Source organism: Cynocephalus volans, chromosome 5 (genome assembly GCF_027409185.1).
Source record: "Cynocephalus volans isolate mCynVol1 chromosome 5, mCynVol1.pri, whole genome shotgun sequence".
Classification (NCBI taxonomy): domain Eukaryota; kingdom Metazoa; phylum Chordata; class Mammalia; order Dermoptera; family Cynocephalidae; genus Cynocephalus; species Cynocephalus volans.
Window position 1 is genome coordinate 159,602,607 of NC_084464.1, and position 23,227 is coordinate 159,625,833.

A 23,227-nucleotide genomic window follows, 5' to 3' on the forward strand; every position below is an offset into this window, starting at 1 on the left:
GGGTGCTAGCAGAAACTACAAAGCTTCAAGAGCCAATCGAGCCTGCTCAAGTTAGGACCAAGCCAAGAGAGCTCACTCCTGACCAGGGAAAAGAATTCATTCAGCGGTTACATCAGCTAACACACTTAGGACCAGAAAAGCTCCTTCAACTAACGAGCCGCACCAGCCTCTCCATCCCGAATCTCCGGTCCACCGTTCAAGAAGTCGCCAATCGGTGTCCGGCTTGCGCCATGACTAATGCGGCTACCACCTACCGAGAGACCGGAAAAAGACAACGGGGAGATCGACCCGGCGTATACTGGGAAGTAGACTTTACAGAGGTAAAGCCTGGCCGGTATAGAAACAGGTATCTGCTAGTATTTGTAGATACTTTCTCTGGATGGGTAGAAGCTTTTCCTACCAAAACGGAAACGGCCCTGACTGTATGTAAAAAGATACTAGAAGAAATCCTGCCCCGTTTCGGGATCCCTAAGGTGATCGGGTCAGATAATGGCCCAGCCTTTGTTGCTCAGGTAAGCCAGGGACTGGCCACACAACTGGGGATAAATTGGAAGTTACATTGTGCGTATAGGCCCCAGAGCTCAGGTCAAGTAGAGAGAATGAATAGAACCATCAAAGAGACCTTAACTAAATTGGCCTTAGAGACCGGTGGAAAAGACTGGGTGGCCCTCCTTCCCTTAGCGCTGTTCAGAGCCAGGAATACCCCTGGCCAGTACGGTCTAACTCCCTATGAAATCCTCTACGGGGGACCCCCCCCCATACTTGAGTTGGGAGAAACACTGGGTCCCGATGATAATTTTCTCCCTGTCTTATTTACCCATTTAAAGGCTCTAGAAGTTGTGAAGACCCAGATTTGGGACCAGATCAAAGAGGCATATCAGCCCGGTACCATAGCTGTCCCCCACCCGTTCCAGGTCGGAGACCGAGTGCTGGTCAGACGCCATCGACCCAGCAACCTTGAGCCTCGGTGGAAAGGCCCGTATCTGGTATTGCTGACCACCCCGACCGCAGTAAAAGTTGATGGCATCGCTGCCTGGGTCCATGCTTCCCATCTCAAGCCTGCACCACCCCCGGCACCAAACGAGACCTGGGAGCTGGAAAGGACTGATCATCCTCTTAAGCTGCGTATTCGGCGGCGGAAAAATGAGTCCACCGGGTAAGAACCCCCACCGGCCTGTGATCCTCACCTGGAAGGTACTGTCCCAAACTGGAGAAGTTGTCTGGACCAAACAGGCTACCCAGCCGCCTTGGACTTGGTGGCCCGATCTTAAACCTGATGTATGTGCCCTGGCGGCGGGTATTGAGACCTGGGATATCCCGGGATACATAGCATCGGGCTAGGCCCAGATCAGACCCCCTGATTCAGACTATACAAAAGCTTATAATCAGATCACCTGGGGGGTCCCAGGGTGCAGCTATCCCCGAGCTAGAAACAGGCTTGCCGCTTCCCCCTTCTACGTGTGCCCCCGGGATGGCCGGACCCTTTCAGAAGCTAGAAGGTGCGGAGGGCTGGAATCCCTATATTGCAAAGAATGGGGTTGTGAAACCACGGGGACAGTCTACTGGGGACCTAGTTCCTCATGGGACCTCATAACTGTAGAACGTAACGATAGCAGTAAAAACTGTGACAACACCGGCTGGTGTAACCCCCTTAAAATAAAATTCACAGAGAAAGGAAAAAATTCCAGAGATTGGGCACAAGGAAGAACCTGGGGACTAAGGTTCTATTTGACGGGAAACGATCCAGGTGTACTGTTCACCATTCGCCTAGATATCACCAATATGCCAACTGTGGCAGTGGGCCCCGACCCCGTCCTTGCAGAACAGGGACCTCCTAGCAACAAGCTGTTCCCAATGACTAGCAGGCAACCCCCCGCGGCACAAAGGAGCACTGCTACACAGAGCCTCCTATCACCAGGCACTCTACCCCCCACCACGGGTGACAGGCTCTTTGGTCTTGTACAGGGGGCCTTCCTAGCTCTAAATGCCACCAACCCGAACGCCACAGAGCATTGCTGGCTCTGTCTGGCCATAAGCCCCCCCTACTATGAAGGAATAGCCTTTTTGGGAGAGGCCAATTATACCAGCGCCGAGAGTTGCCGTTGGGGGACCCAGGGAAAGCTTACTCTCACAGAGGTCACAGGACAAGGGTTATGTATAGGAACAATACCTTCTACCCATCAACATCTTTGCAACCAGACCCTATCCATCAATTCCTCCGGGGACCATCAGTACCTTCTCCCCTCCAACCATAGCTGGTGGGCTTGCAGCACCGGTCTCACCCCTTGCGTTTCCCTCTCAGTTTTTAATCAGTCTAAGGATTTCTGTGTCCAGGTTCAGCTGATTCCTCGCATCTATTACCATCCTGAAGAAACTTTGTTGCAGGCCTATGACAACCCTCATCCCAGGTTTAAGAGAGAACCTCTCACACTTACCCTAGCTGTCCTACTGGGAATTGTGGCAGGTATAGGTACCGGCTCGGCTGCTCTGATTAAAGGACCTATAGACCTCCAGCGGGGCCTAACCGAGCTCCAGACTGCCATGGACACTGACCTCCGGGCCCTCCAGGATTCAGTCAGCAAGTTAGAGGACTCATTGACTTCTCTATCTGAGGTAGTACTCCAAAATAGGCGAGGCCTTGACTTACTGTTTTTAAGAGAGGGAGGCCTCTGCGCGGCCCTCAGAGAGGAGTGCTGTTTTTATGTAGACCATTCAGGTGTGATACGAGACACCATGGCCAAACTCAAACAAAGACTAGATAAAAGACAGTTAGAGCGCCAAAAAGATCAAAACTGGTTTGAAGGTTGGTTCAATAGCTCCCCTTGGTTCACTACCCTACTATCAACCATCGCCGGGCCCCTAGTACTCCTTCTTCTGTTGCTCATTCTGGGGCCCTGTGTCATCAACAGGTTAGTCCAATTCATCAATGATAAGATGAGTACAATTAAGGTCCTGGTTCTTAGACAAAAATATCAGACTATAGATAATGAAAATAACTTTTAACTCCGCTCTAAGATTAGAGCTATCCACAAAAGAAATGGGGGAATGAAGAAAGAACTTTTTAAGCTAGCCGTAGCAACGCCATTTTGCAAGGCACAAAACATTACCCTGGTTAAAAGTCCCTAGCATAGGAAAAGTACAGCCTGAGGTTGAGACCAGATAACGAACAGGATATCTGTGGTTATGCACCTGGGCCCCGGCCCGAGGCAAAGGGCGGATAGTTCCCAGAAATAGACAAGTCAGTTAAAGTTTCAAGAGTGCCCCTCAGCTGTTTCAAGGACTCCCAACAGTTTCCAGGGTGCCCCTCAGCTGTTTCAAGGACTCCCAACAGTTTCCAGGGTGCCCCTCAGCTGTTTCAAGGACTCCCAACAGTTTCCAGGGTGCCCCTCAGCTGTTTCAAGGACTCCCACCAGTTTCCAGGGTGCCCCTCAGCTGTTTCAAGGACTCCCACATAACCGAAGCTCACCCCAGGCCTTATTTGAACTGACCAATTAAACTCGCTTCTCGCTTCTGTACCCGCGCTTATTTGAACTGACCAATTAAACTCGCTTCTCGCTTCTGTACCCGCGCTTTTTGCTATAAAAAGGACCCAGGAGCTCCACTCGGCGCGCCAGTCTTCCAAAAGACTGTGTCGCCCGGGTACCCGTGTGTTCAAATAAACCTCTTGCTGTTTGCATCCGTCTTCGTGGTCTCGCTGTTCCTTGGGAGGGTCTCCAGACCGACTGACCGCCTGCTCCTAGGGGTCTTTCAATGTGATTGTGCTTTACAAACATGAATGTTTTTATTTATTTATTTATTTATTTTTTGTCTTTTTTGTGACCGGCACACAGCCAGTGAGTGCACCGGCCAGTCCTATATAGGATCCGAACCCGCAGAGGGAGCATCGCCGCGCTCCCAGCGCCGCACTCTCCTGAGTGCGCCACGGGCTCGGCCCTGAATGTTTTTATTTTTATAAATAATTTTATTTTTTAAAATCATACTAAAGAACTAGTAGATAAGTCTATTAATGTAATAAATCCAATGTGTTAGAGAATATATAAATATTTCAAAGGTACCTAAGTATATAATTTTATTTTAATGACACCTTTAATTTTCAACTATATCCTGTATGAACAAAATGTACTACATGGTCACCTTATCTATGAACAATGTATACAATGGTTTTGAGCTTTATGTTTTGAAATTTTGCATAAGCCATAACTTACTCAACATTCCTTTGCAATTCACAACCTTTTTTAAAACTTCATACTGAGACGTGGAGATTTATTAACATTGATACATGTAGATCCAGGTCATTTGTTTTACTATGGAATTATCACAGACTTATCATGACCTGTTATAACAAACTGATTATCCATTCCCCCAATTAAAAACAGCTGTGTTGTTTCCACTTTTTCATAACCTCAAATGGTATTATTACAATCATGTATATAGACATCTCCTTGTGTACTCTGAGCTGTAGAATATACATCACTTGAATTTCATTAATTTTTGTGAAGTTGTAGAATTGCTCTCTATAGTGGTTGAATAAATTTACATTTGCACCATGTTGTATAAAACCACTTACTGTGCTATATTCTAACCAACACTTGGTACTGTCAGACTTAAATTTTGGCCCAACATGTAAAATGCAATGATATACGGTTGTTTTAATATTTATGTCTATGATCATTGGTGAAACCTTGAGCATATTTTCATGTTAATTGCTTATTACAGTTTTCTCAAAAAGTTATTTTTATCTACCACTTTGGTTCTACCTTGTTTTTGTATCCATCCGAAAGAAACCAAAGTATGCCACCCCAAAATATAATTCTTTGACATATTTTGATGTAGCTATTCCAAGGGTCTGCAGACACAGAAATAGCTTTGAAAATCTGTTGTTTTTTTTGTTCGTTTGTTTGTTTTGTTTTTTTGTTTTTGTGGGGGAGATTTGCATCTATGGAGGAAACCTACATTACTCAAGTAAACAGCAGAGGCAAACAGGCTTTTTCTGAGGGCCCCCACCACCCTTATTTGCCTTATATGGACCTAGGAAAGACAGTCTTACAGGAAAATAAAACAACTAAAAATTCGACACATTTAAAGGTCTTACAGAGAAACTTTTGCCATGGGCTACCATCTACTCTTTCTGAGAGCTGCTACCTGAAAGATTTCATCTGCAAAACAAGACAGCTTTGCCTGCCCTACCTTCCCTTTCCTTCTCCCATAAACTGCTGCCCTGTGCCAATCCTCCATTCCTTTCTGTACAGTATAAAAACTTCAGTCACTGAGCCCTTTTTTGAATCTCATATTTGCAGGAATTTGTCCATGTACACATTAATAAATGTGTATGCCTTTTTTTCCCTGTTAATCTATCTATTGTCAGTTTGTTTTATAGACTCAAATTATCAAACCTTCAGAAGGAGAGGGAAGAAAATTCCCTTCACCCCTACACATCAAGCTAATCTGTGTGTGTGTGTGTGTGTGTGTGTGTGTGTGTGTGTGTGTGTGTGTGCGTGTGTGTAAAACATCAATACTCATGTAGACTCATTCGTATGTATTTGCTATTTTATTTGCTAAGCATCATCCCTTGCATTCCATTTCCTTATCTTGGGTTCAAACTTATTCTTCTCTATAGTAAATACTTCAACAGTTCTTTCAAACTGAGAGTACATAAATCAGTGTTTGTCTAAAAGTATCTTTGTTTGCCTCTCATTCTTGAACATAGTTTTGCTGGGTATAAAACTTTAAGTTAAGAGGCGCTCCCCTCAGCAGTTGGATATTACTCTTCTACCACTTTTGTCCTATTATTTCTGCTGACAGCCATTCAAATTATTGTTCCAATCTAAGTAACCTCTTCTTCATTTGATTTTAAAATCTTCTCTTTGTCCTTGGCGTTTTGCTTCCTTTTGGAGGTGAGTTTATTTTTATTTATCTTGATCAAGATGAAATGCATGCATTTTTATTTATTTTGCTTGTGACTGCTACTGAAAAATGCTCAGCCTTTCTCTTAGAAAATTGTCTCTTCTCTCTGTTCTCTATTCTCCTACCATGGAATTCCTATCACAGTAGGAATATATATTAGGCCCTTTCATTCCAAACTCCTTATCTGCTAAAGTCTTTTTTACATTTTAGTTGGTGTCACATTCTGGCCAATTTCATCATATTTATCTTCCAGTTCACTAATTCTCTCTTTGGTATTGCCCAATTTCCATTGAGGTGGGGTTTTTTTGTTTGTTTGTTTCATTGGTTTTTGGTTTTTTTTAATTCCAGTAGCTAAAATTATGTTCTTTTCAATAGCTACTGTTTCCCATTATGCCTGTTTTCTGTTTTAGTTTTCAATTTTTTTCTTTTATGCTTTAATTAACATAAACATATTTATTTTGTGGTCTGTTTCAGATGGTGTTTTATTTGCTCAAATCTGGGGGGAAACCAACTTCCTAGTTTATGGTGTATCCTTAATTCCACTTGTGGAAGAGGAAAACATAATTTTTCCTTTACCATTCATAGTTCTTAGCTGGGATCCACAAAAGACACTAACAAGAGAAAAACTCACAGAAGTTTATTAACATGTATATCTCATGTATACATGAGAGATAGCCCAGAAAAATGAGTAAATCTCAAAGAGGTGGTCTAGAATTCAGGCTTAAATACTATTTTTAGCTAAAGACAAAGAAGGGTGTCAGGAGGGGCCAGTTAAAAGGAGATGAAAGAAAAGTACAGTAAATGAGTAAGGTTTGGTATGCAGATTTGAGTTGGTGCCTTTTCCACTGATAAGAATCTGTAGTGACTCAGTCATCTTTCTCTTCCACCTACAGAGAGGGAGACATCCTTACAAATGGAGATTTCCTTTACAGATGTAAATTTCCCTTACAAAGTAAATTCCATTTTGTTTATAGAGCTTCTTCTGTGTCCTTTGTTTCTCAAAATAATCATTATGCTAACATGGCATATTTGGGGGTAGCATATTCTGGTCTCCTATAGAACTCAAGGTGGAATTTTCCAACATTTTATTTACAATGATGGATCATGAGTGTCTTGTAGTTGGTCTTGTCTTTCTCTGACAAGCCTCAATGCCATGGCAACTGAGTGTTCTTCAGAATGATCTGACATATGCACCACTTATGATGTAAGAAGTGTCATTAGCCTGGGTCCACTATTTATACTAACTTTTCATTCTTGGTCACATGGATGTTATGGAGGTTTAGATATATCTCATTTTTTCCCCAGTTGTTATACTTTTCAATTTCTCGGATTTTTTCTCCAGTCCCCAGGTGCTCTGTACATGTCTAGCAGAGCCTCTCTCCCCTCCACAATCATCCCAAGACCACCATCACATCAGTTCACACACTTAAATTCTGGGGTTTTGCATTCCTCTACTTAAAGACAGCTGTGTACTTTTTCACTTGTCCCTGGAAATTACCCTTCATTTTTTGCAAGCTCATCTATGACTTCAAAAATTCATTAAATTTTATTTAGTAATTTTGGTAGGTTGCATTACCTATTATCTTAGACTTCTATCTCACTTGTCCCAGAACTCCCTGTCACTGTGAAAGACATACTAACACAAAGCTGCCAATGTTTTTGATAGGTTCTGAACATAACCAGTGCCATTTTAGGCAAGGCCAAGCACAAAATGGCCCCAACCCCAACCCCCTTCCCTTTATGAGAAACCTTATGATTTCCAAGAAACAGAAACCCTTTTGCTTCTGCAAGGGTGCAGTTCTCCACCCTGGTTGCACAGCTTCCACATTAGCATAATGCCCCTCTTTGATTGTATAAGCCAGCCCTTGGTGCCCTACAGTACATATAAGCTCTCCCACCCCCACACTTGGTGCCGTCCTCCATTTTGAGGGCAGCCCCAGCTTCCCTCCACTTTGAGCACAGCCCAGCAGATTCTTTTCCTTTAATAAAGTCGATTGGTACCTAGCGTTTTGGCTCAATTTCTTTCATTTTGGTACTGAAACCCAGGAAGGGTTCTGGCCATCATTCTTGGATGATCCCCACCTGGGTTTATTGGCCCTTGGCTGCCCTTCCCAGACCTGCTAAACTGGGTACATTCTGGACTCTCTCTTTTTGCCATTTCAGACCAACACATCCAACATCGGCCTCAATTCAGGGTCAGTCAGTGGGTCTGTCCTACCTACTTCTATGGGTTCCCCTGACTACTCTCTAAGACTACTGTCTACTTACCTAAGACCAGGCGCCTGGCTGAAGGAACCCCTCTCATGCCCCCCCAGCTATTGTAGGATGTTCCTCTAGCCGGTTGGTGGCTTCTCTCTCTCAAAAAGAAGGTGCACACCAATGAGGACACTCCTTGGTGTCACTCTTCTTCTACTAGGACTGCCCATTTCCTTTATCACCATCTAAATGGGATCCTCACAATCCAAACTTCCACGCTCTATGCCTCTGGGCTGTCTGGGGCCAAAGAGCCCGGTCATAGCCTGCCCAGGGTCATAAAGCCCTGCCAATAGCCCTCTGACACTAAAGATATAAATGCTGTGACCTTTCCTCCTTTTTTCTCCTTCTTACTGCTTGCACAGCCCTAGGTGTAGATCACCGCTGCTTTGCTTTAGATAGCTGAGAAATGTTCCATTTCCTGGAAAGATTTGCCCTGTGATTTCTCCCAGAAAACATCTGCATACTTCCTTATCTGCTGATTCCCTCCTGCTGTCTATATAAGCTGTGACCTTCTGGCTAATAAACGAGACTTGATCAGAATACTGTCTTGTCTCCATTTCTCGCGTCTCTTGTCCCATCCAATTCCCACTCCCCCCTCCAGGGTCTGCGTTGAATATCCCGTGGGTCGGGACACTGGGCTATCTCCTGGATGATTTACAATCTCTCGGCTTCCAGGGAGACTCTGTCATCACCCTCCTTCTACTAGGACTCGTTTCCTTTCTCACCCTCTACATAGGATCCTTATGATCCAAACCACCACACTCTATGCCCCTAGGTTGTCTCCTGGCCAACTTACAACCTCTTGGCCTCCAGGGAGACATTAAACACAAACACCGTACTTCCTACTGCAGTCAGGTTTGGCCTAAATACAAACTAGACAATGGATCCCAGTGGCCAGAAGATGGCTTTCTCGATTTAGATACTCAGAGATTTAAACAATTTTTGTCACTGAAATGGCAAGGCTGGAAATATTCCTTATGTTCAAGCCTTCCTCTATCTGCGATCACATCCTTCTCTCTGTCAAAACTGTCCTACGTCTCAAATTCTCTTAGCTCTTGCCCAACCACCCCTTCTGGACTCGGATCAATCTTTTAATCCATCAGGCCACTCTGCTCCCCAAGTACCTCCTTATGCTCCAGATCCTTCACTAGCCCCTCCACCTTTTCCCTCTCTTCCCCACACCTGGTCTTGAGATGCTCATCCTCAACCACCCAACCCTTCTCCTTCTCCCCCTTTGTCAGGTGACAACCCTGCCTCAGCTCTGGCTCCTTTATACCCCCTCTGTGAAGTGGCAGGGACAGAGGGAATTGTCTGGGTCTACATCCCCTTTTCGCTTTCTGATATCTCCCAAATTGAAAACTGACTGGGATCTTTCCAGCCCAACTCAGACACGTATCTTAAGGAATTCAGATATCTCATTCAGTCTTATGATCTCACCTGGAATGATATTTTTATGATTCCCACCACTACATTGTCCCCTGAGGACAGGGAACAGGTCTGGGTAACTGCCCAACAACAGGCAGATGAGGTGCATGCTCAAAATAACAGGTGGCCTGTGGAAGCCATTGCCATTCCTCACACAGACCCAAATTGGGACTACCAGGCTGGCCACGGGGACCGGGATCTCCAGGATAACATGATCACATACCTACTCTATTGCCTCCAAATGGCTACTCACAAGTCAGTCAATTACGACAAGCTTAGAGAAATCACACAAAGATCCACTGAAAATCCTAGCAAATTCCTAGCCCACCTCTCTGAGGCTTTACATAAATACACACATATAGATCCAAACACTCCAGCAGGCATGGCCCCCTCACACTCTCACTTTATTACCCAATCAGCCTCTGACATTCAAAAAAATAAAAATAAAAAAACCTTAAGCATGGTCCAAATACAACCCAGTGAGACCTCCTCAATGCAACCTTCAAGGTTTTTAACAACAGGGAAGAGGAGGAGAAGAAGGATCAATACAAAAGAGATCAGACCAAATACCAGCTCCTGTCTAATGCCATCCAAGGCTCACATAACCCTAAACTGGCTGCCTCTAGGGGCAAGCCACCTGGGAACTGCTTCAAATGTGCTCAGCTGGGCCACTGGGTATGAGCTTGTTCTAACCCCAGGCCCCCTCCTGGGCCCTGTCCTCACTGCAAACAGCCAGGTCACTGGGAGGTTGACTGTTCCACTCACCAGAGAGGGAGTGGCCCAGTCCTCAACCCACAGCCTTTCACTTCATGGCCATCCTTACTGGAACTTCTTGGATTCGCCCAAGAGGAGGACTGATGATGCCCAGAGCCTGAGGTCCCCCATAGAGATCACCACATGTGAGCCCATGGTAACTCACCTCAAAGCAGGTAAACCAATCTCTTTTGTCACTGATACAGGGGCCACTTACTCTACCCTTCCTGAATATGCAGGGCCAACAACCCCATCCTCTATCACAATAGTAGGGGCCATGAGATCAGAATACCACCGATAGATCACTCAACCCCTTTCCTACACCCTACAACACACCCAATTCACACACAAATTTTTAATAATGCCTCAACATCCATCCCCCTTACTGGGATGGGATATCCTTTCCAAATTCAAAGCTACCCTTACCCTAAACACTTTAACTCCAGCTATAATACTCTTGTTACAGGCCACTCCAGACATGGGCCCTGAAAACTCTACCCTCCCCTTTCCCCCTGACAAAGTTAATCCTATAGTATGGGATACCTCCTCACCCTCCATCACTACTCATCACCCTCCCACCTTCATGAGGTTGTGGGATCCTTCTTTCCCTAATGTCCCATGATACCCCATCACTAATAAACACCTAATAGGGTTAAAGCCCCTTATAAACATACTTCTTTCTTCTCATCTTCAACGACCCACCCATTCACCTTGTCATACACCCATCCTTCCAGTTATAAAGCCTAATGGTTCATACCATTTAGTTCAAGACCTCAGGGCCATTAATGCAGCCATTTTACCCATAACTCCAATTGTTTCTAACCCCTACACTTTTCTATCCACAATCCCAACAACAACCCATTTCTTCTCTGTACTTGACCTCAAAGATGCCTTTATTTCTATCCCCTTATACCCTTCCTGTCAAAACCTGTTTGCCTTCACCTAGACTAATCCTGATATGCATCATTCCCAACAACTCACCTGGACAGTACTACCTCAGGGGTTTTGGGATAGCCCCCACTTCTTCATCCAGGCCTTAGCTCAAGACTTATCTGAACTTCCTCCAACCTCTAGTACTTTTATACAATATGTGGATGACCTCCTCCTTTGTAGCCCCTCTTATGAGGATTCACAGGCCCACACTGTTGCTCTCCTTAATTTCTTGGCCTCTAGGGGATATCGAGTGTCTCCCAGCAAGCCTCAAATTTCTTCTCCTTCAGTCACCTATTTGGGAGTCTACCTCAACCCCAACACCAGAGAAATAATGGTGGATTTCAAGAGTCTAATTTCTGAACTCACTGCTCCTACCAGAAAGGGTGAAATCCTTTCTTTCTTGGGGCTTGCAGGGAATCTTCACCTACGGATTCCTAACTTTGACATGCTAGCAAAGCCACTTTATGAGGCAGCCAAAGGGGATCCTGCCATTCCCATAGATCCCACAAAGCCCATTCATTCTCCCTTCCAGCAATTAAAAGCAGCTCTCCTCATAGCCCCAGCTCTATCCCTCCCAAAGCTATCTCATCCTTTTATCCTATATGTCACCAAAACACAAGGATTGGCAGCTGGGGTTTTGGGACAAGATGCAGGAGATATTTTCTCCTCAGATACATACCCTTCTAAACAACTAGACACCACAGACCGGGGATGGGCTCCTTGTTTACAGGCCTTGGTGGCAGCTGCCCTTTTAACACAAGAAAACTCTAAACTAACTTTTGGACAACAGTCATATGTTGCCCCCATCAACTTGAAGACCTTCTCAGCCATAAGGCCATGTCAATTCTCTCCCCTTCCCACCTACAACTTATCCACTTTACCTTCATTGAAAATTCCCAGTTTTCCTTTAAACCTTGCCCTCCCTTAAATCCAGCCACTCTCATCCCCAAACACTCAAGACCCTTAGACTCAATCCCTTTCCACACAACTCCCCAAATCCCATTATGTGGCCCCAACATACATGGTTCATAGATGGGAGCACCACCTCCAGGCCTGTTCCCCAGGTGGGTTATGCCATAGTAAATCTAACACAAACTGCTGAGGCTGTCCCCCTCCCCCCCAACACCACTTCCCAACAGGCAGAACTCATTGCTCTCACCTGTGCTCTCATTCTGGCAAGTAACAAATGAGCCAATGTATACACTGACTCTAAGCATGCTCACCACATCCTACACTCCTGCACGGCCATATGGAAGGAAAGAGGATACATGGCCACTCAAGGAGGGCCCAGAAAAAACAGACATCTTATCGAAACACTTCTTGAGGCTGCACAACTTCCAAAGGAGGATGGGGTTATACACCAAACCTCCAATGACCCCATAGCCCAAGGAAACAAACTGGTGGATCTAACCACAAAACAGACCTTACATATCAAATGGGATTTACATATGCCATATTGGCTTCAGTCATCAGGAAAAGCAGAAAAAGCCAATCACCTCATCAAAACACACCTCACCAAGCTGTCCATGGAATTTCACCTCCCTTGGACCCAACTTCTCCCTCTAGCACTCACTTGCTTGCAAGCTGCCCCCCGCAAACCCACTGGCCTCAGCCCCTTCGAACTTATGTATGGTAGGCCCTTCACTCTCACACCTCTCCCTTCCAGCTCATCACCTTTAGGCCAGTATCTCCCTACTCTTCTGCTCATTAGGGATCTTCTTTGGGAACAGGCCAACCTTCTATTACCTCATCTTTTCCCCACCACCCCCTCAGACTTTAAACTGAGCCCAGGACAGCAAGTGTATATTAAAACCTGAATCCCAAAGCCCCTCTCACCATGTTGGGGAGGGACTTATACAGTACTTCTCGCCACCCCCATGGCAGTAAAGGTACTAGGAAAGGCCCCTTGGTGTCACTTATCCTTGGTAAAACTAGCACCTGAGACTTTATCCAATGAATCTGTTAACATCAAGCCAGAGGGGTCCCTCTGCTCAACCCCCAACCCAACATCTCCTTACACTTCGTCCATTTTAGGACCCACAAAATTTAAAATCTCCAGGACCTCCACTCTTCCCCCAATCCCAGAAGAAGGATGATTTTTCCCCTGATGATTATCCTCTCACTCTTGCTGGCCCACTTCATGTCCTTCACACAGGAGCTGCTCCAAGACTGGTCTTGACCCACCACCTCCAGTTTTGAAGACATCCTTGAGTGGGTAACTGAACTAGCCTGGCAGGGCGCCCTCTGCAATTACACCCCTGACGAGGTTACCCTCTACTCCTTTCTCCTACTATGCACCCTCTCAACCTCTCAGCCCCTGAACACTTGCCTTTTCTCTTCCTCTTGCTTCTTTTCCTAACAGAGACATATGCCACACCCTGTTCACAATGTATAACCAAGGTCTTGGTGGGTGGAAGGACACTTTCCAACCTGCTGGGTCTGCCACCCAGAATCTTCGGGGGAACCCTACAGGACACATTCACATCCCTGACATACGTTCCCACAACATGCTATGACCAGACAACTGCCACATCTTGTTCCTATGGGGGTAAAAACTACCGGATAGCTCTTTCCAAATGGGATTCTGCTGGAGTCTGGTGCCTCCCCCAGCAAGAACATTTCTGCTTCACCCAAACCACTCACCTAGGCTATAGCGACGGGGGAGGACTTCAGGACAAAACACATCGGACCCCTAACCATGATGGGCCTTATCCTTCTTGGTTCCTGTCTCTTTCAGTGTTTCTCTAATTTCTTACAAGAACATGTACAGGCTTTCACCAACCAAGGGTCACTGAATTCTTCATGGAGGAGGATATCCGCCCCTCAGAATCAGCGACCCTCCCCTGGAAGAATACGGCCTCCCCACACAAAACCAATACCCTACCACTTAATTGTTTTACCCGCCAACATAAACCTTTTATTTTTTTCATATCTTCACCCATCTCCAGCAGGAAGTAGCTTCAGAAGAATGAGACCTTCACCCCTTTTCCCTTCTCCCTATACTTAAAAGGCAGGAATGATAGGTTCTGAACATAACTGGTGCCATTTTAGGCAAGGCCAAGCACAAAATGGCCCCCACCCCTACTCCCTTCCCTTTATGAGAAACCTCATGATTTCTGAGAAACAGAAACCCTTTTGCTTCTGCAAGGGCACGGTTCTCCACCCTGGTCACATAGCTTCCACATTAGCATAATGCCCCTCCCTGATGGTACCAGCCAGCCCTTGGCGCCCTACAGTCCATATAAGCTCTCCCACCCCCACACCTGGTGCTGCCCTCCACTCTGAGCGCAACCCAGCAGATTCTTCTCCTTTACTAAAGCTTGATCAGTACCCGGTGTTTTGGCTCACTTTCTTTCAGTCTTGACCTACTGTATGTAGAAGGGAAATAAACTCCTACCTTATAAAGTATTTGTTATTATTTTGTGTCTTCCATCACATGCAGTCAAAATTAATCCTGTTATGCATTTAACTATTTAGATTGGATAATAAAAGACTAAGAGAAACATATTGATATTTTCAAAATAACAAAAGGATCACCATCCTTGCCAAAGAAAAGCATTTTGTAATGGGTTGTAGCATAGAGAGAAGGCAGTCTCCTTGCACACTGATGATATCATTGACATTGTAACATGCGGCCTTAGAACCTACAAATTAAAATGATCTCTGAAGTTGTCTTTCTACTTTTAAAATTTCTCTATATCATTGGAAACATACCAAACAAAACATATTTTAAGAAATAAAAGAAAATAAAGGCGAAATGTGAGAGGGGCATGAATACATCTTAGTCATAAATTCAGACCTGAGCACAGTTTATCACGTGTCCTCACCACCCCAACTCCTCCAAGCGAATAAATAAGTAAGGTCTATGATCATGGTCCTGATACCTCTTCCCCCCATCCCTAATATTCAATCTCAGTGGGAAAGCTCTGTTCCACAGCACTAATTATTAAATGTAATCACCTCAAATTTTACATCCAAGTACTCTCCTTCTAGTGATGTCTCCTTGTAGTGATTTAGAGACTCCCACCCAAAATGTATCATAAACTAAATATCTTTACAGTGAGGGCATTCATTCTCCACGAAGTCTTTCCTAAACAAACAAAATGTTTTACCAGCTTCAGACAGAGCCATTACAATTACCTGGACCTCCAGCTGGTGGTGAATTGTTCCTGCTGTCTGCATTCAGAACAACAGCCAGCCCCACAGAGTCTGTAGGCAGGATAGAGCTGCCAAGGTCCACCCGAGTTAAGCTCGTGGGCTCCTTCTCAGAGCCTCCTGTGGCATTCCTGGGGTTGTCCCCTCCAGTTGCTTTCATTTCCTGACCTTTTCTGCATGGTCTCTGCACAACATGAACGATGCTCTGCTGATCCAGGTCACAGTTCTGTTTGGGAGTGAGATAAAAACATATAAGAAAATGGCAAGCATTAAATGCTAAATAGAGTTTCACTTGTCCTCAGTTCTAGAGTGTGCAAAATACTCTAAAGTCTGTTTATGCATGACTTCCACATGCAGTAGTGGAAATGAAAAGAAAGTGGCATGTGTAATTGATCAGCTTAGGCACACTTACCCTGCTAATAGGGCCAAGGCCCTTAACACAGCATATATGTTAGACATGCAACACCGAACTGGGGCCAGAAACAGAATTTGAGAATAAGTGGAATATGACAATGGAAAACTAAAATAATATTCAAAGGGACATGAAATCTAGGAGGGAAAAAATTTACAACACTGCATCCAGAAGCATAGTGAAAAATAATATTCTTACATTTTAAAACTGGTTTTCTTCAGAAGTGATATATTCTTATAATCATCTAATTTAAATACTGGCATTCATTTCCATTCTATAAAAGCACAGAAAGTTATTATCAATTACAGGGTATTTCTCTATAGAATTTAAAATAAATGGGTTACAGTCGAGTGCACATCCACCTGTCTCCTGTCCTAGCAAACACAGTGCCACACCAGTGAGGAAGCTCACGAAGAGGACGCTAATGCTGTCCCAGGACTCGCTCGCTGCTTCTGCCAGTTTGACAACTAAAATCTGTAAACATTTACAAAAGTGTTTTGCCTCCATCTATTGATGTGTAGAACAGAAGAGTCTTTTAAATGCAGGAGAATTAGAATTAGAAGTGAGATTCTTCTAAGAGCTAGGCTGCCTCAGTCAAATCCTAGTTTCATACATCTACTAGATGGAAATAGTTCCTCATCTGCCTGCCACCCTCTTCTGACTGTGCTAGGACCTTACTCCATCCCTAACCCCCGAGTCTCTGTGTTCACCTCCCTCTTGCCACTCTCGCCCGTGTGAGGCATGTCCAAGTGCACCCAGGTGAAGTGCAGGGGAACTGACCACACCGCCCAACGCCGCATCCCTGCTTCTCCCTCCAGCTCTCTGTGCTGTCACTACCAAAGTCCTCACCAGGGTGGTGCCATCCATCACCCCTACCCCCACCCTGCACACAACCACTCGGGAGGTCAGCAGGAGCCGGTCGTTCTGAACCCCACTGCTCCTCTTTGCTGTGCTCATGCCCCATCACCTGGCCCTGTCCTCACAGCTCTGGTGTCTCCCCAGGACTGCTCCCACTCAGTAGTGCTCACTGCTCCTCCCTCTCTGCCCCCAAGTCCTCCCCTCCCTGACTCCTGTATTTCTGCCAAAGCACCACTGACCCCTCATCAACAAGGCTTCAAACCTTCCCACCTAAAAATCTCAATATCCTCCCATGTTTTCTAGTGGACTTCCATGATCACCACCTTGGACTCTCCTCCCTACTCTGTTATATCCAGCAAGGAGCCAAGAGTGACTAATCTTGTCTCAGAAATACCCTTCACATCTTCATCTCCTTCACATCCCAATTGTCACCTCTCCATTTAGGGCTTCGTTATTACAATAGCTTTGCACTCACTCCCTGGACCTCTGGTCTCTCCTTATTCCAATCCATCACATACAAGAATTTTTGGTGTGTCCTACATAATCTTTCTGAAGTGTCTCACTGTTACCTATTAAACAGAATCTAACAACTCACTATCAAGTGTGTTTATAGTTTTCTCTTTTCTAGATCAACTGTCTTATGATTTTTATCTTCTCTACCTCTTCTTCATGATATACATGACAGATTAGACTGTTCTTCAAAAACATTCACTCCCATAGGTTAAGAAGCATGCATTATGCTCCTCTTGATTTTGGGCTCAGCCATGTGACTGCCTTTTGCCAGTGGGACATGAACAGATATGAGGCAATCAGGGCCTTAAAATGCATTTGCCCTGCTGCTAAGGTCCATCAAAGGGGTGTCCCTGGAAACTTGCCTCTCTTCAGCCTGGGCCCCAGAACTGCATACATGGCACAGCCATGAGCCCAGTCCACAGAGAGGACCAGAGAGGACCAAGCACAGCCACACCCACGGTGTGGAGCGGGGCCTTCCAGCTGCAGCCAGGCTGTCCTGAAGACACAGGAGAAAAACACACTTCTAATGGACGGCACTGAGATTTAGTGGTTGTTCCTTAAGCAATAACAGCAGACAACACTCTGTTTTCCATTCTACTTGGACCAATAGGCAATTTCTCATTGTTGTCACCCTAGTATTCGGGAAGCACTCTAGGAACTGGACACAGCCTCTGGGTCAAGCAATTTCCAAATAAGGTGGCATCAAGAGCCTTGTACATTCAAGGGCAGGAACAGGAAGACATGGGCTATGCACCAAGAAGAAGCAGAGTTGAGAATAAGCACCCTGGCATACCCTGAGGGTTTTATCCACATTGTATTCTCCTTAAGGAGGCTCAAAAACTCAGATAAAATTCCTCTTCCCACATTCAAGACTTGTATATTTCATGTGATCCTCCTAGGTAAAAGTAATACCTTTCTGTCTCATCTGAATCCTCCAAATCTTTGCCTGCTGTGCTCTTTTACTGCAGAGGTTAGAGCTTGCTGCATGCATGGTGCATGCATGTGCATGTGTGTGTGTGCACGTGTACGTGTATGTCTTGTCTTCCAACTCAGTTTAGAAATTCTTGACAGCAGCAGCTGAGTCACACATGTACTTACATTTAGCAGAGCACCTCACACAGCACTTTGAATCTAATAGATGCAGAAAATGCATCTGTGAGTTGAATGAGTGAATTAATGAAGAAGAACAAGAATGAATGAATGAACAAATGGATCTAAACAGTTATGAACTCAACGCCTAGACAGCTCCGTGGGGAACACAAATGTAAAAGAAAGAACATATGTGGAATTTAAAGTCAAATAGACTCAATCCCTACAATAATTTATTAGCTGTATGATTTTTGACAAATTATTTTTCTTCCCTAAACTTCAGTTTCCATCGGTGACAATAATATTATCAACTAAGAAGACTGCTGTGAAGATTTAAGGAAATGCAAAGCATGTAGACCATGATGCACAATAATGACACATGACATCCATTTGCAGCTTTATTAACATCATCTACGAGTTTCAAAAACTAAAGAGGACGGGGTCCCTCATCTTGTACATTGGTAAGACCTCAGAATTCTATGTACGTGCTCCACTCATGCAATCCTATTTGGAAAATATACAAAGAAGGTAGAATAAGCAGCAGCTATAAATGTGACAATCCCTCTGGTAACATTCCAGCTTTCTGTGAACTAAAAACTGACTAAAAAAAAAAAAAAAATCCCTATGCGCTCAGATGTCATGGACCGCCTGAAGAACCTGAGCACATTTTCAGGGGCAGCTGAAACTTGACAGAAATGGAAGAAATCCAAAAGATGAGTACCCTCTCTTTTCCAATCCAGATTTTCCTAATGCTCAGGGTGGAGCTGAGGTGGGAATAGGAAGACCCCAAGCAGATTTCAGTCATTGTAGTGATATTTACAGGCCTCACTTCCCTCAGTCTCCATCCACGGTTCTGAGGTCAGTAATTGCTTAATTCTTTGATTCCACAGAAAATGCTGCTGATCCCATAGCGATCCCTTTGCCAGATGGTGCACTTACATCACGCCCGTTCAGTTCAAAGCCACATTAATAATACATCCCATGGACAAATTGGATCAAGCTGAATTGCATAGCCACTCCAAAGCCCCAAATAACATTTAGTTTTCATGGTACATGAAAAATTACTCAGATTTGGGAGGTAGAGATTTTTGGTTGGAAGACAACAGAAGGCACCAATACTGTTTAAGGTCCCTCAGGGTGAAAACGATCTCTTATTTATCTTTGTTTCCCCAATAACTAAAATATTGCCTGACAAAGAGAAATCAATTAATACAGTTATTTTCTTTTGACAACAATCTGTCAATCCAACAAGTAAAGCAGTGTAATGGTTGTTTGGTGTACACAGGACAAGTAGGCATTGATCCAACTGGGCTTGGTCCTGTGCTGTCAAGCAAAGCAGTTGAGTCATTGGGACCAAAGGGTCAGTATACTGGGCTCTCTCTCTCCAGGACCTCTGACGTAGAGATAGCCCAGTATTAATAAAATATATGTGGTAGTTTTTTGCCAAAGAATGACCAATTGTCATTTAGTTGGCCATTATCCAAAAATATACCAAAAAAAAAAAAAAAGAGAGAAAAAGATGTATTTTTCTTTCTGCAAAAAGGAGTCCCTTTGATGGGATGTATTTAGGACCCAAATATTTGGAAAAGAGTTTGGTAATCCAATTAGAACCCCAGAAATAAGAAAACCTTGAAAAACCTGACAATGCTCTTTAAAAATATTCTTAAATTTTTAAACCTTGGAAAAAATAAGCAATGTTACTCTCACAAGAAAAATCACAATAAAAGCAATCAAAATGTTTTCCAAACACTTATTGAAGACTTACACAGACATCTCTAAAATGATTAATAATGAGATGGGATTCTAAAATAGTTAATAATGTCACATTATTAACAGAGTACTTTCATGAATTATAACAACAATTATATCAATAGTAAAAGTAAAACAAATACATGATATTTTTGAGTCCTATTTTCCAGACTGTGTTAGGAAGTTTTTAGACATAATGAGTTGATTGACACTCTCACAGTCCTATGAGGAAGTCACTGTTACCATCTGCTTGGTCTGAATGTGTCTCCCACACTCATATGCTGCAACTTAATTGCCAATGTGACAGTATTAAGAGTTGGGGCCTTTAGGACAGATTAAGTCACAAGGGGAGAGCCCTAGTACATAGGATCAGTGCCCTGTTAGAGGAGGTACAAGGGAGTTGCTCGCCTTTTCTACCCTTTTTGCCATTTTTGCCCTTCTGCTCTTCTGCCATGAGAGGACACAGCGAGAAGTCCCTCACCAGACATCAAATGCCAGCACCTTGGTCTTGAACTTCCCAGCCTCCAGAACCATAAGAAATACACTTCTATTGTTTATAAATCACCCAGTCGCAGGTATTTTGTTACAGCAGCACAAAGGGACTAAGACAACATCCTTAAGCAACTTAGTGTGTAAACCCTTGAGAACTGTGCCTGGCACCCAAGAAGCTGTGTACACATTACGTATCGTGGTTGCTCCTGTTCGTTTTAATTCCACTTTACAGAAGATGAAGGTGAGCCACAGAGAAGTTAATAACAGGTTCAACGTCATCCAGCTCCCAGTGTGAAGCCAGGGTAGGAACCCAGGCCCCCAGCTCCTGTGTTAGTTTTCTCTGAATCTGCTGAGAGGAAGTGGAGACTCAGATGGGCAGGCAGAGTAGGATGAATCTATGGGGCCGTGGTGAAGAACAGGGTTTAGAAGCTGTAACAGAACCGCTCCAGCTATGAAGGAATGTTTAAGAGAAGAGCCAGATACTGGGAATGTTAAAAACTAGAGAAGACAGCCATTGGGAATGGGACAATCAAGAGGGAGCAAAAGAAAGTGAAAAAAGGTGAAAGTAAGAGCCAGTGGCAGGTACAGGAGAATCGGTCAAAGTATGGAAAGTGAAAAGAAGAGGGGAAGTTGCACTGGTGACAAGCCTCACAGAGCCCAAAGGCTGGGCGCCGGCTGTAGCTGGTTCTAAAGTCTGCTCCCTATGAGATCCCGTCCTTGCGGGAGGGTGGCATTCGTCACATCGTACTGTACTTTGTCTGCATGTGTTGTCCTCTGTTATCAGACAATACTATTTTCAAGAAAAGAGACTGCACCTTTGTAATACTGTGTCGGCAGTGCCCGCTGTAATGACCTGTTCGTAATATTCATTCCACCTGTATTGGTTGAATGACTCAATGATCATGTAAGGCACACACCTATTATCACAGCCATTTTCCAGGTGAGGAGACATGTTGGATGGCTTTAGTAACTTGCCCAAGTCAAATAAGACACACAATTAGGAAGTGAAAGAGCCAGGCCTGCAGCCTCAGTTTTCTGGCTCTCATGCTGGTTTGTCAACCTTCCTAAGTTCATGACATAAGCAGACTTGTTGGGCAGAAGCTCCGGGACAGTTCACGTTTGTAAGCACGTTGATCAGCCTACACCCATCAGTGGATTTACTCTGCCACTTTCTGTGCTCTGTAAACTAGGGCGGGTTATCTTTAATATCTTCAGTATTATTCATTCATTTATAGGCCACTCTAAGTCTGTTAAACTCTAATTCATTATACAAAATGCTTAAAACTATTTCTGTGGAAGGCTGTCATACTCCTATTGTGTACTAACTTTACATTTTAAAGTCTAAAAATCTCTGATTTTTATTTAAATTTTTAACAGCACATTTTTTTCCAGAAAAGAGATATGATCAGCCAAGAATTATCAGATTAAAAGATTACCTAGTTTAATAGTCAATGTTGTTATCAGATTTTAATTTGAAAAATCACTTTGACATTAAGGAGCTCTTAGGTAATTTTGAAGGAACACTTTTTAAAACAACTTTTTTTTTTCTGCTGAAAAATTTAGCATGTTTATTACTTGTTGCTTCTGAAAATAAATTCTAACAAACAGATGTTTTTCTAAGCCCATTAGAGTTTGAAACAATGTATTTTCTCTGCCAAAGAAAGACAAAATGGCAATTATTTAGGAAGTCATTTAAAAGTATTTTCAAATGCAGTGGTTAAGAACTGTTTTGTTTGGTCATTACCAGCAACAACATGTTTAAAGACAACAATGAGCTTAGAGGCGTTCAGTTCAAAATGGAACTGTTCGCAATGATTTGTTTTCCCTTAAACTCCAGTACCCGTCTGCAGATTTTGCTGAACACTAAGTGCCAATTTATATTAATTGGATGAGAATAAAACTATCCCTTCAACCTGAGGCTTTAAAAAAAACACGATTTTTTAAAGATGGGTACTTTGTGAGTTATGCTTTGAATTTATTTCACATTACTCATGACTGGTTTTCATTAGAATCAAAGATACTATGCTACACAGAGGTATTGAAAGGCCCTCTCTCCAGTTGCCAAAGGCTGAATCATACAATTACTGTGAAAGGTCAATTAGCCACACACTAATTAGCCAGTGCGGGTCTCAGCCGGGTCACCCCGATGTCCCTCCCACGGCAGGCCTGGAACCTTTTCCCTTCTTAATAGGACCCACACCAGAGGGAGCTCAGCAGGGGTGGGGAAGACACGGAACAGGCACCCACCACGTTTGCTACATTAGCCGCTGCGGTGAATGATTTGAGAAGAGTTAGTGCTGCTTGAGCAAGTGAAGTGTGAGCTTCACACATCCCCGTTGACCGTTTTCTAAATACAAAGGATATCAGATAATCAAACCTATACCCATTGAAACCAAGTTAAAAATATGTTTTATATTGTAAACCTTGCAAGAAATGTCCTCCAAATGTCATTTCTGTAACTATTATATTATTACTAGTTATGATAAATATTATAAACAATTAAAGATACACATGAGTTTTTCCAACAGAATTAAATTAATTTTTTACAAGTCATTGAATATGTTTTATAGATTTACCGGGGTCAGGATTAACAAACACATTCTCCCTGTGTGCATTTATGGCAAAAGGAGATGAATTTTAAAAACAATCTACTTCATACTATATATTTCCCCTAAAGAAATTTACCCC

General features: G+C 43.8%; 1 protein-coding gene across 6 annotated transcripts in view; it reads right to left on the minus strand.

Annotated features, from left to right (window-relative positions):
- PRKN (parkin RBR E3 ubiquitin protein ligase) overlaps positions 1–23,227 on the minus strand; it is a 1,299,935-nt gene that overhangs the window by 863,606 nt on the left and 413,102 nt on the right. For all 6 annotated transcript variants that reach the window (XM_063096536.1, XM_063096534.1, XM_063096533.1 and 3 more), the window contains one exon: positions 15,412–15,652. In XM_063096536.1, the coding sequence (XP_062952606.1) occupies positions 15,412–15,652 (241 nt within the window). The remainder of the gene's footprint in view (positions 1–15,411; positions 15,653–23,227) is intronic.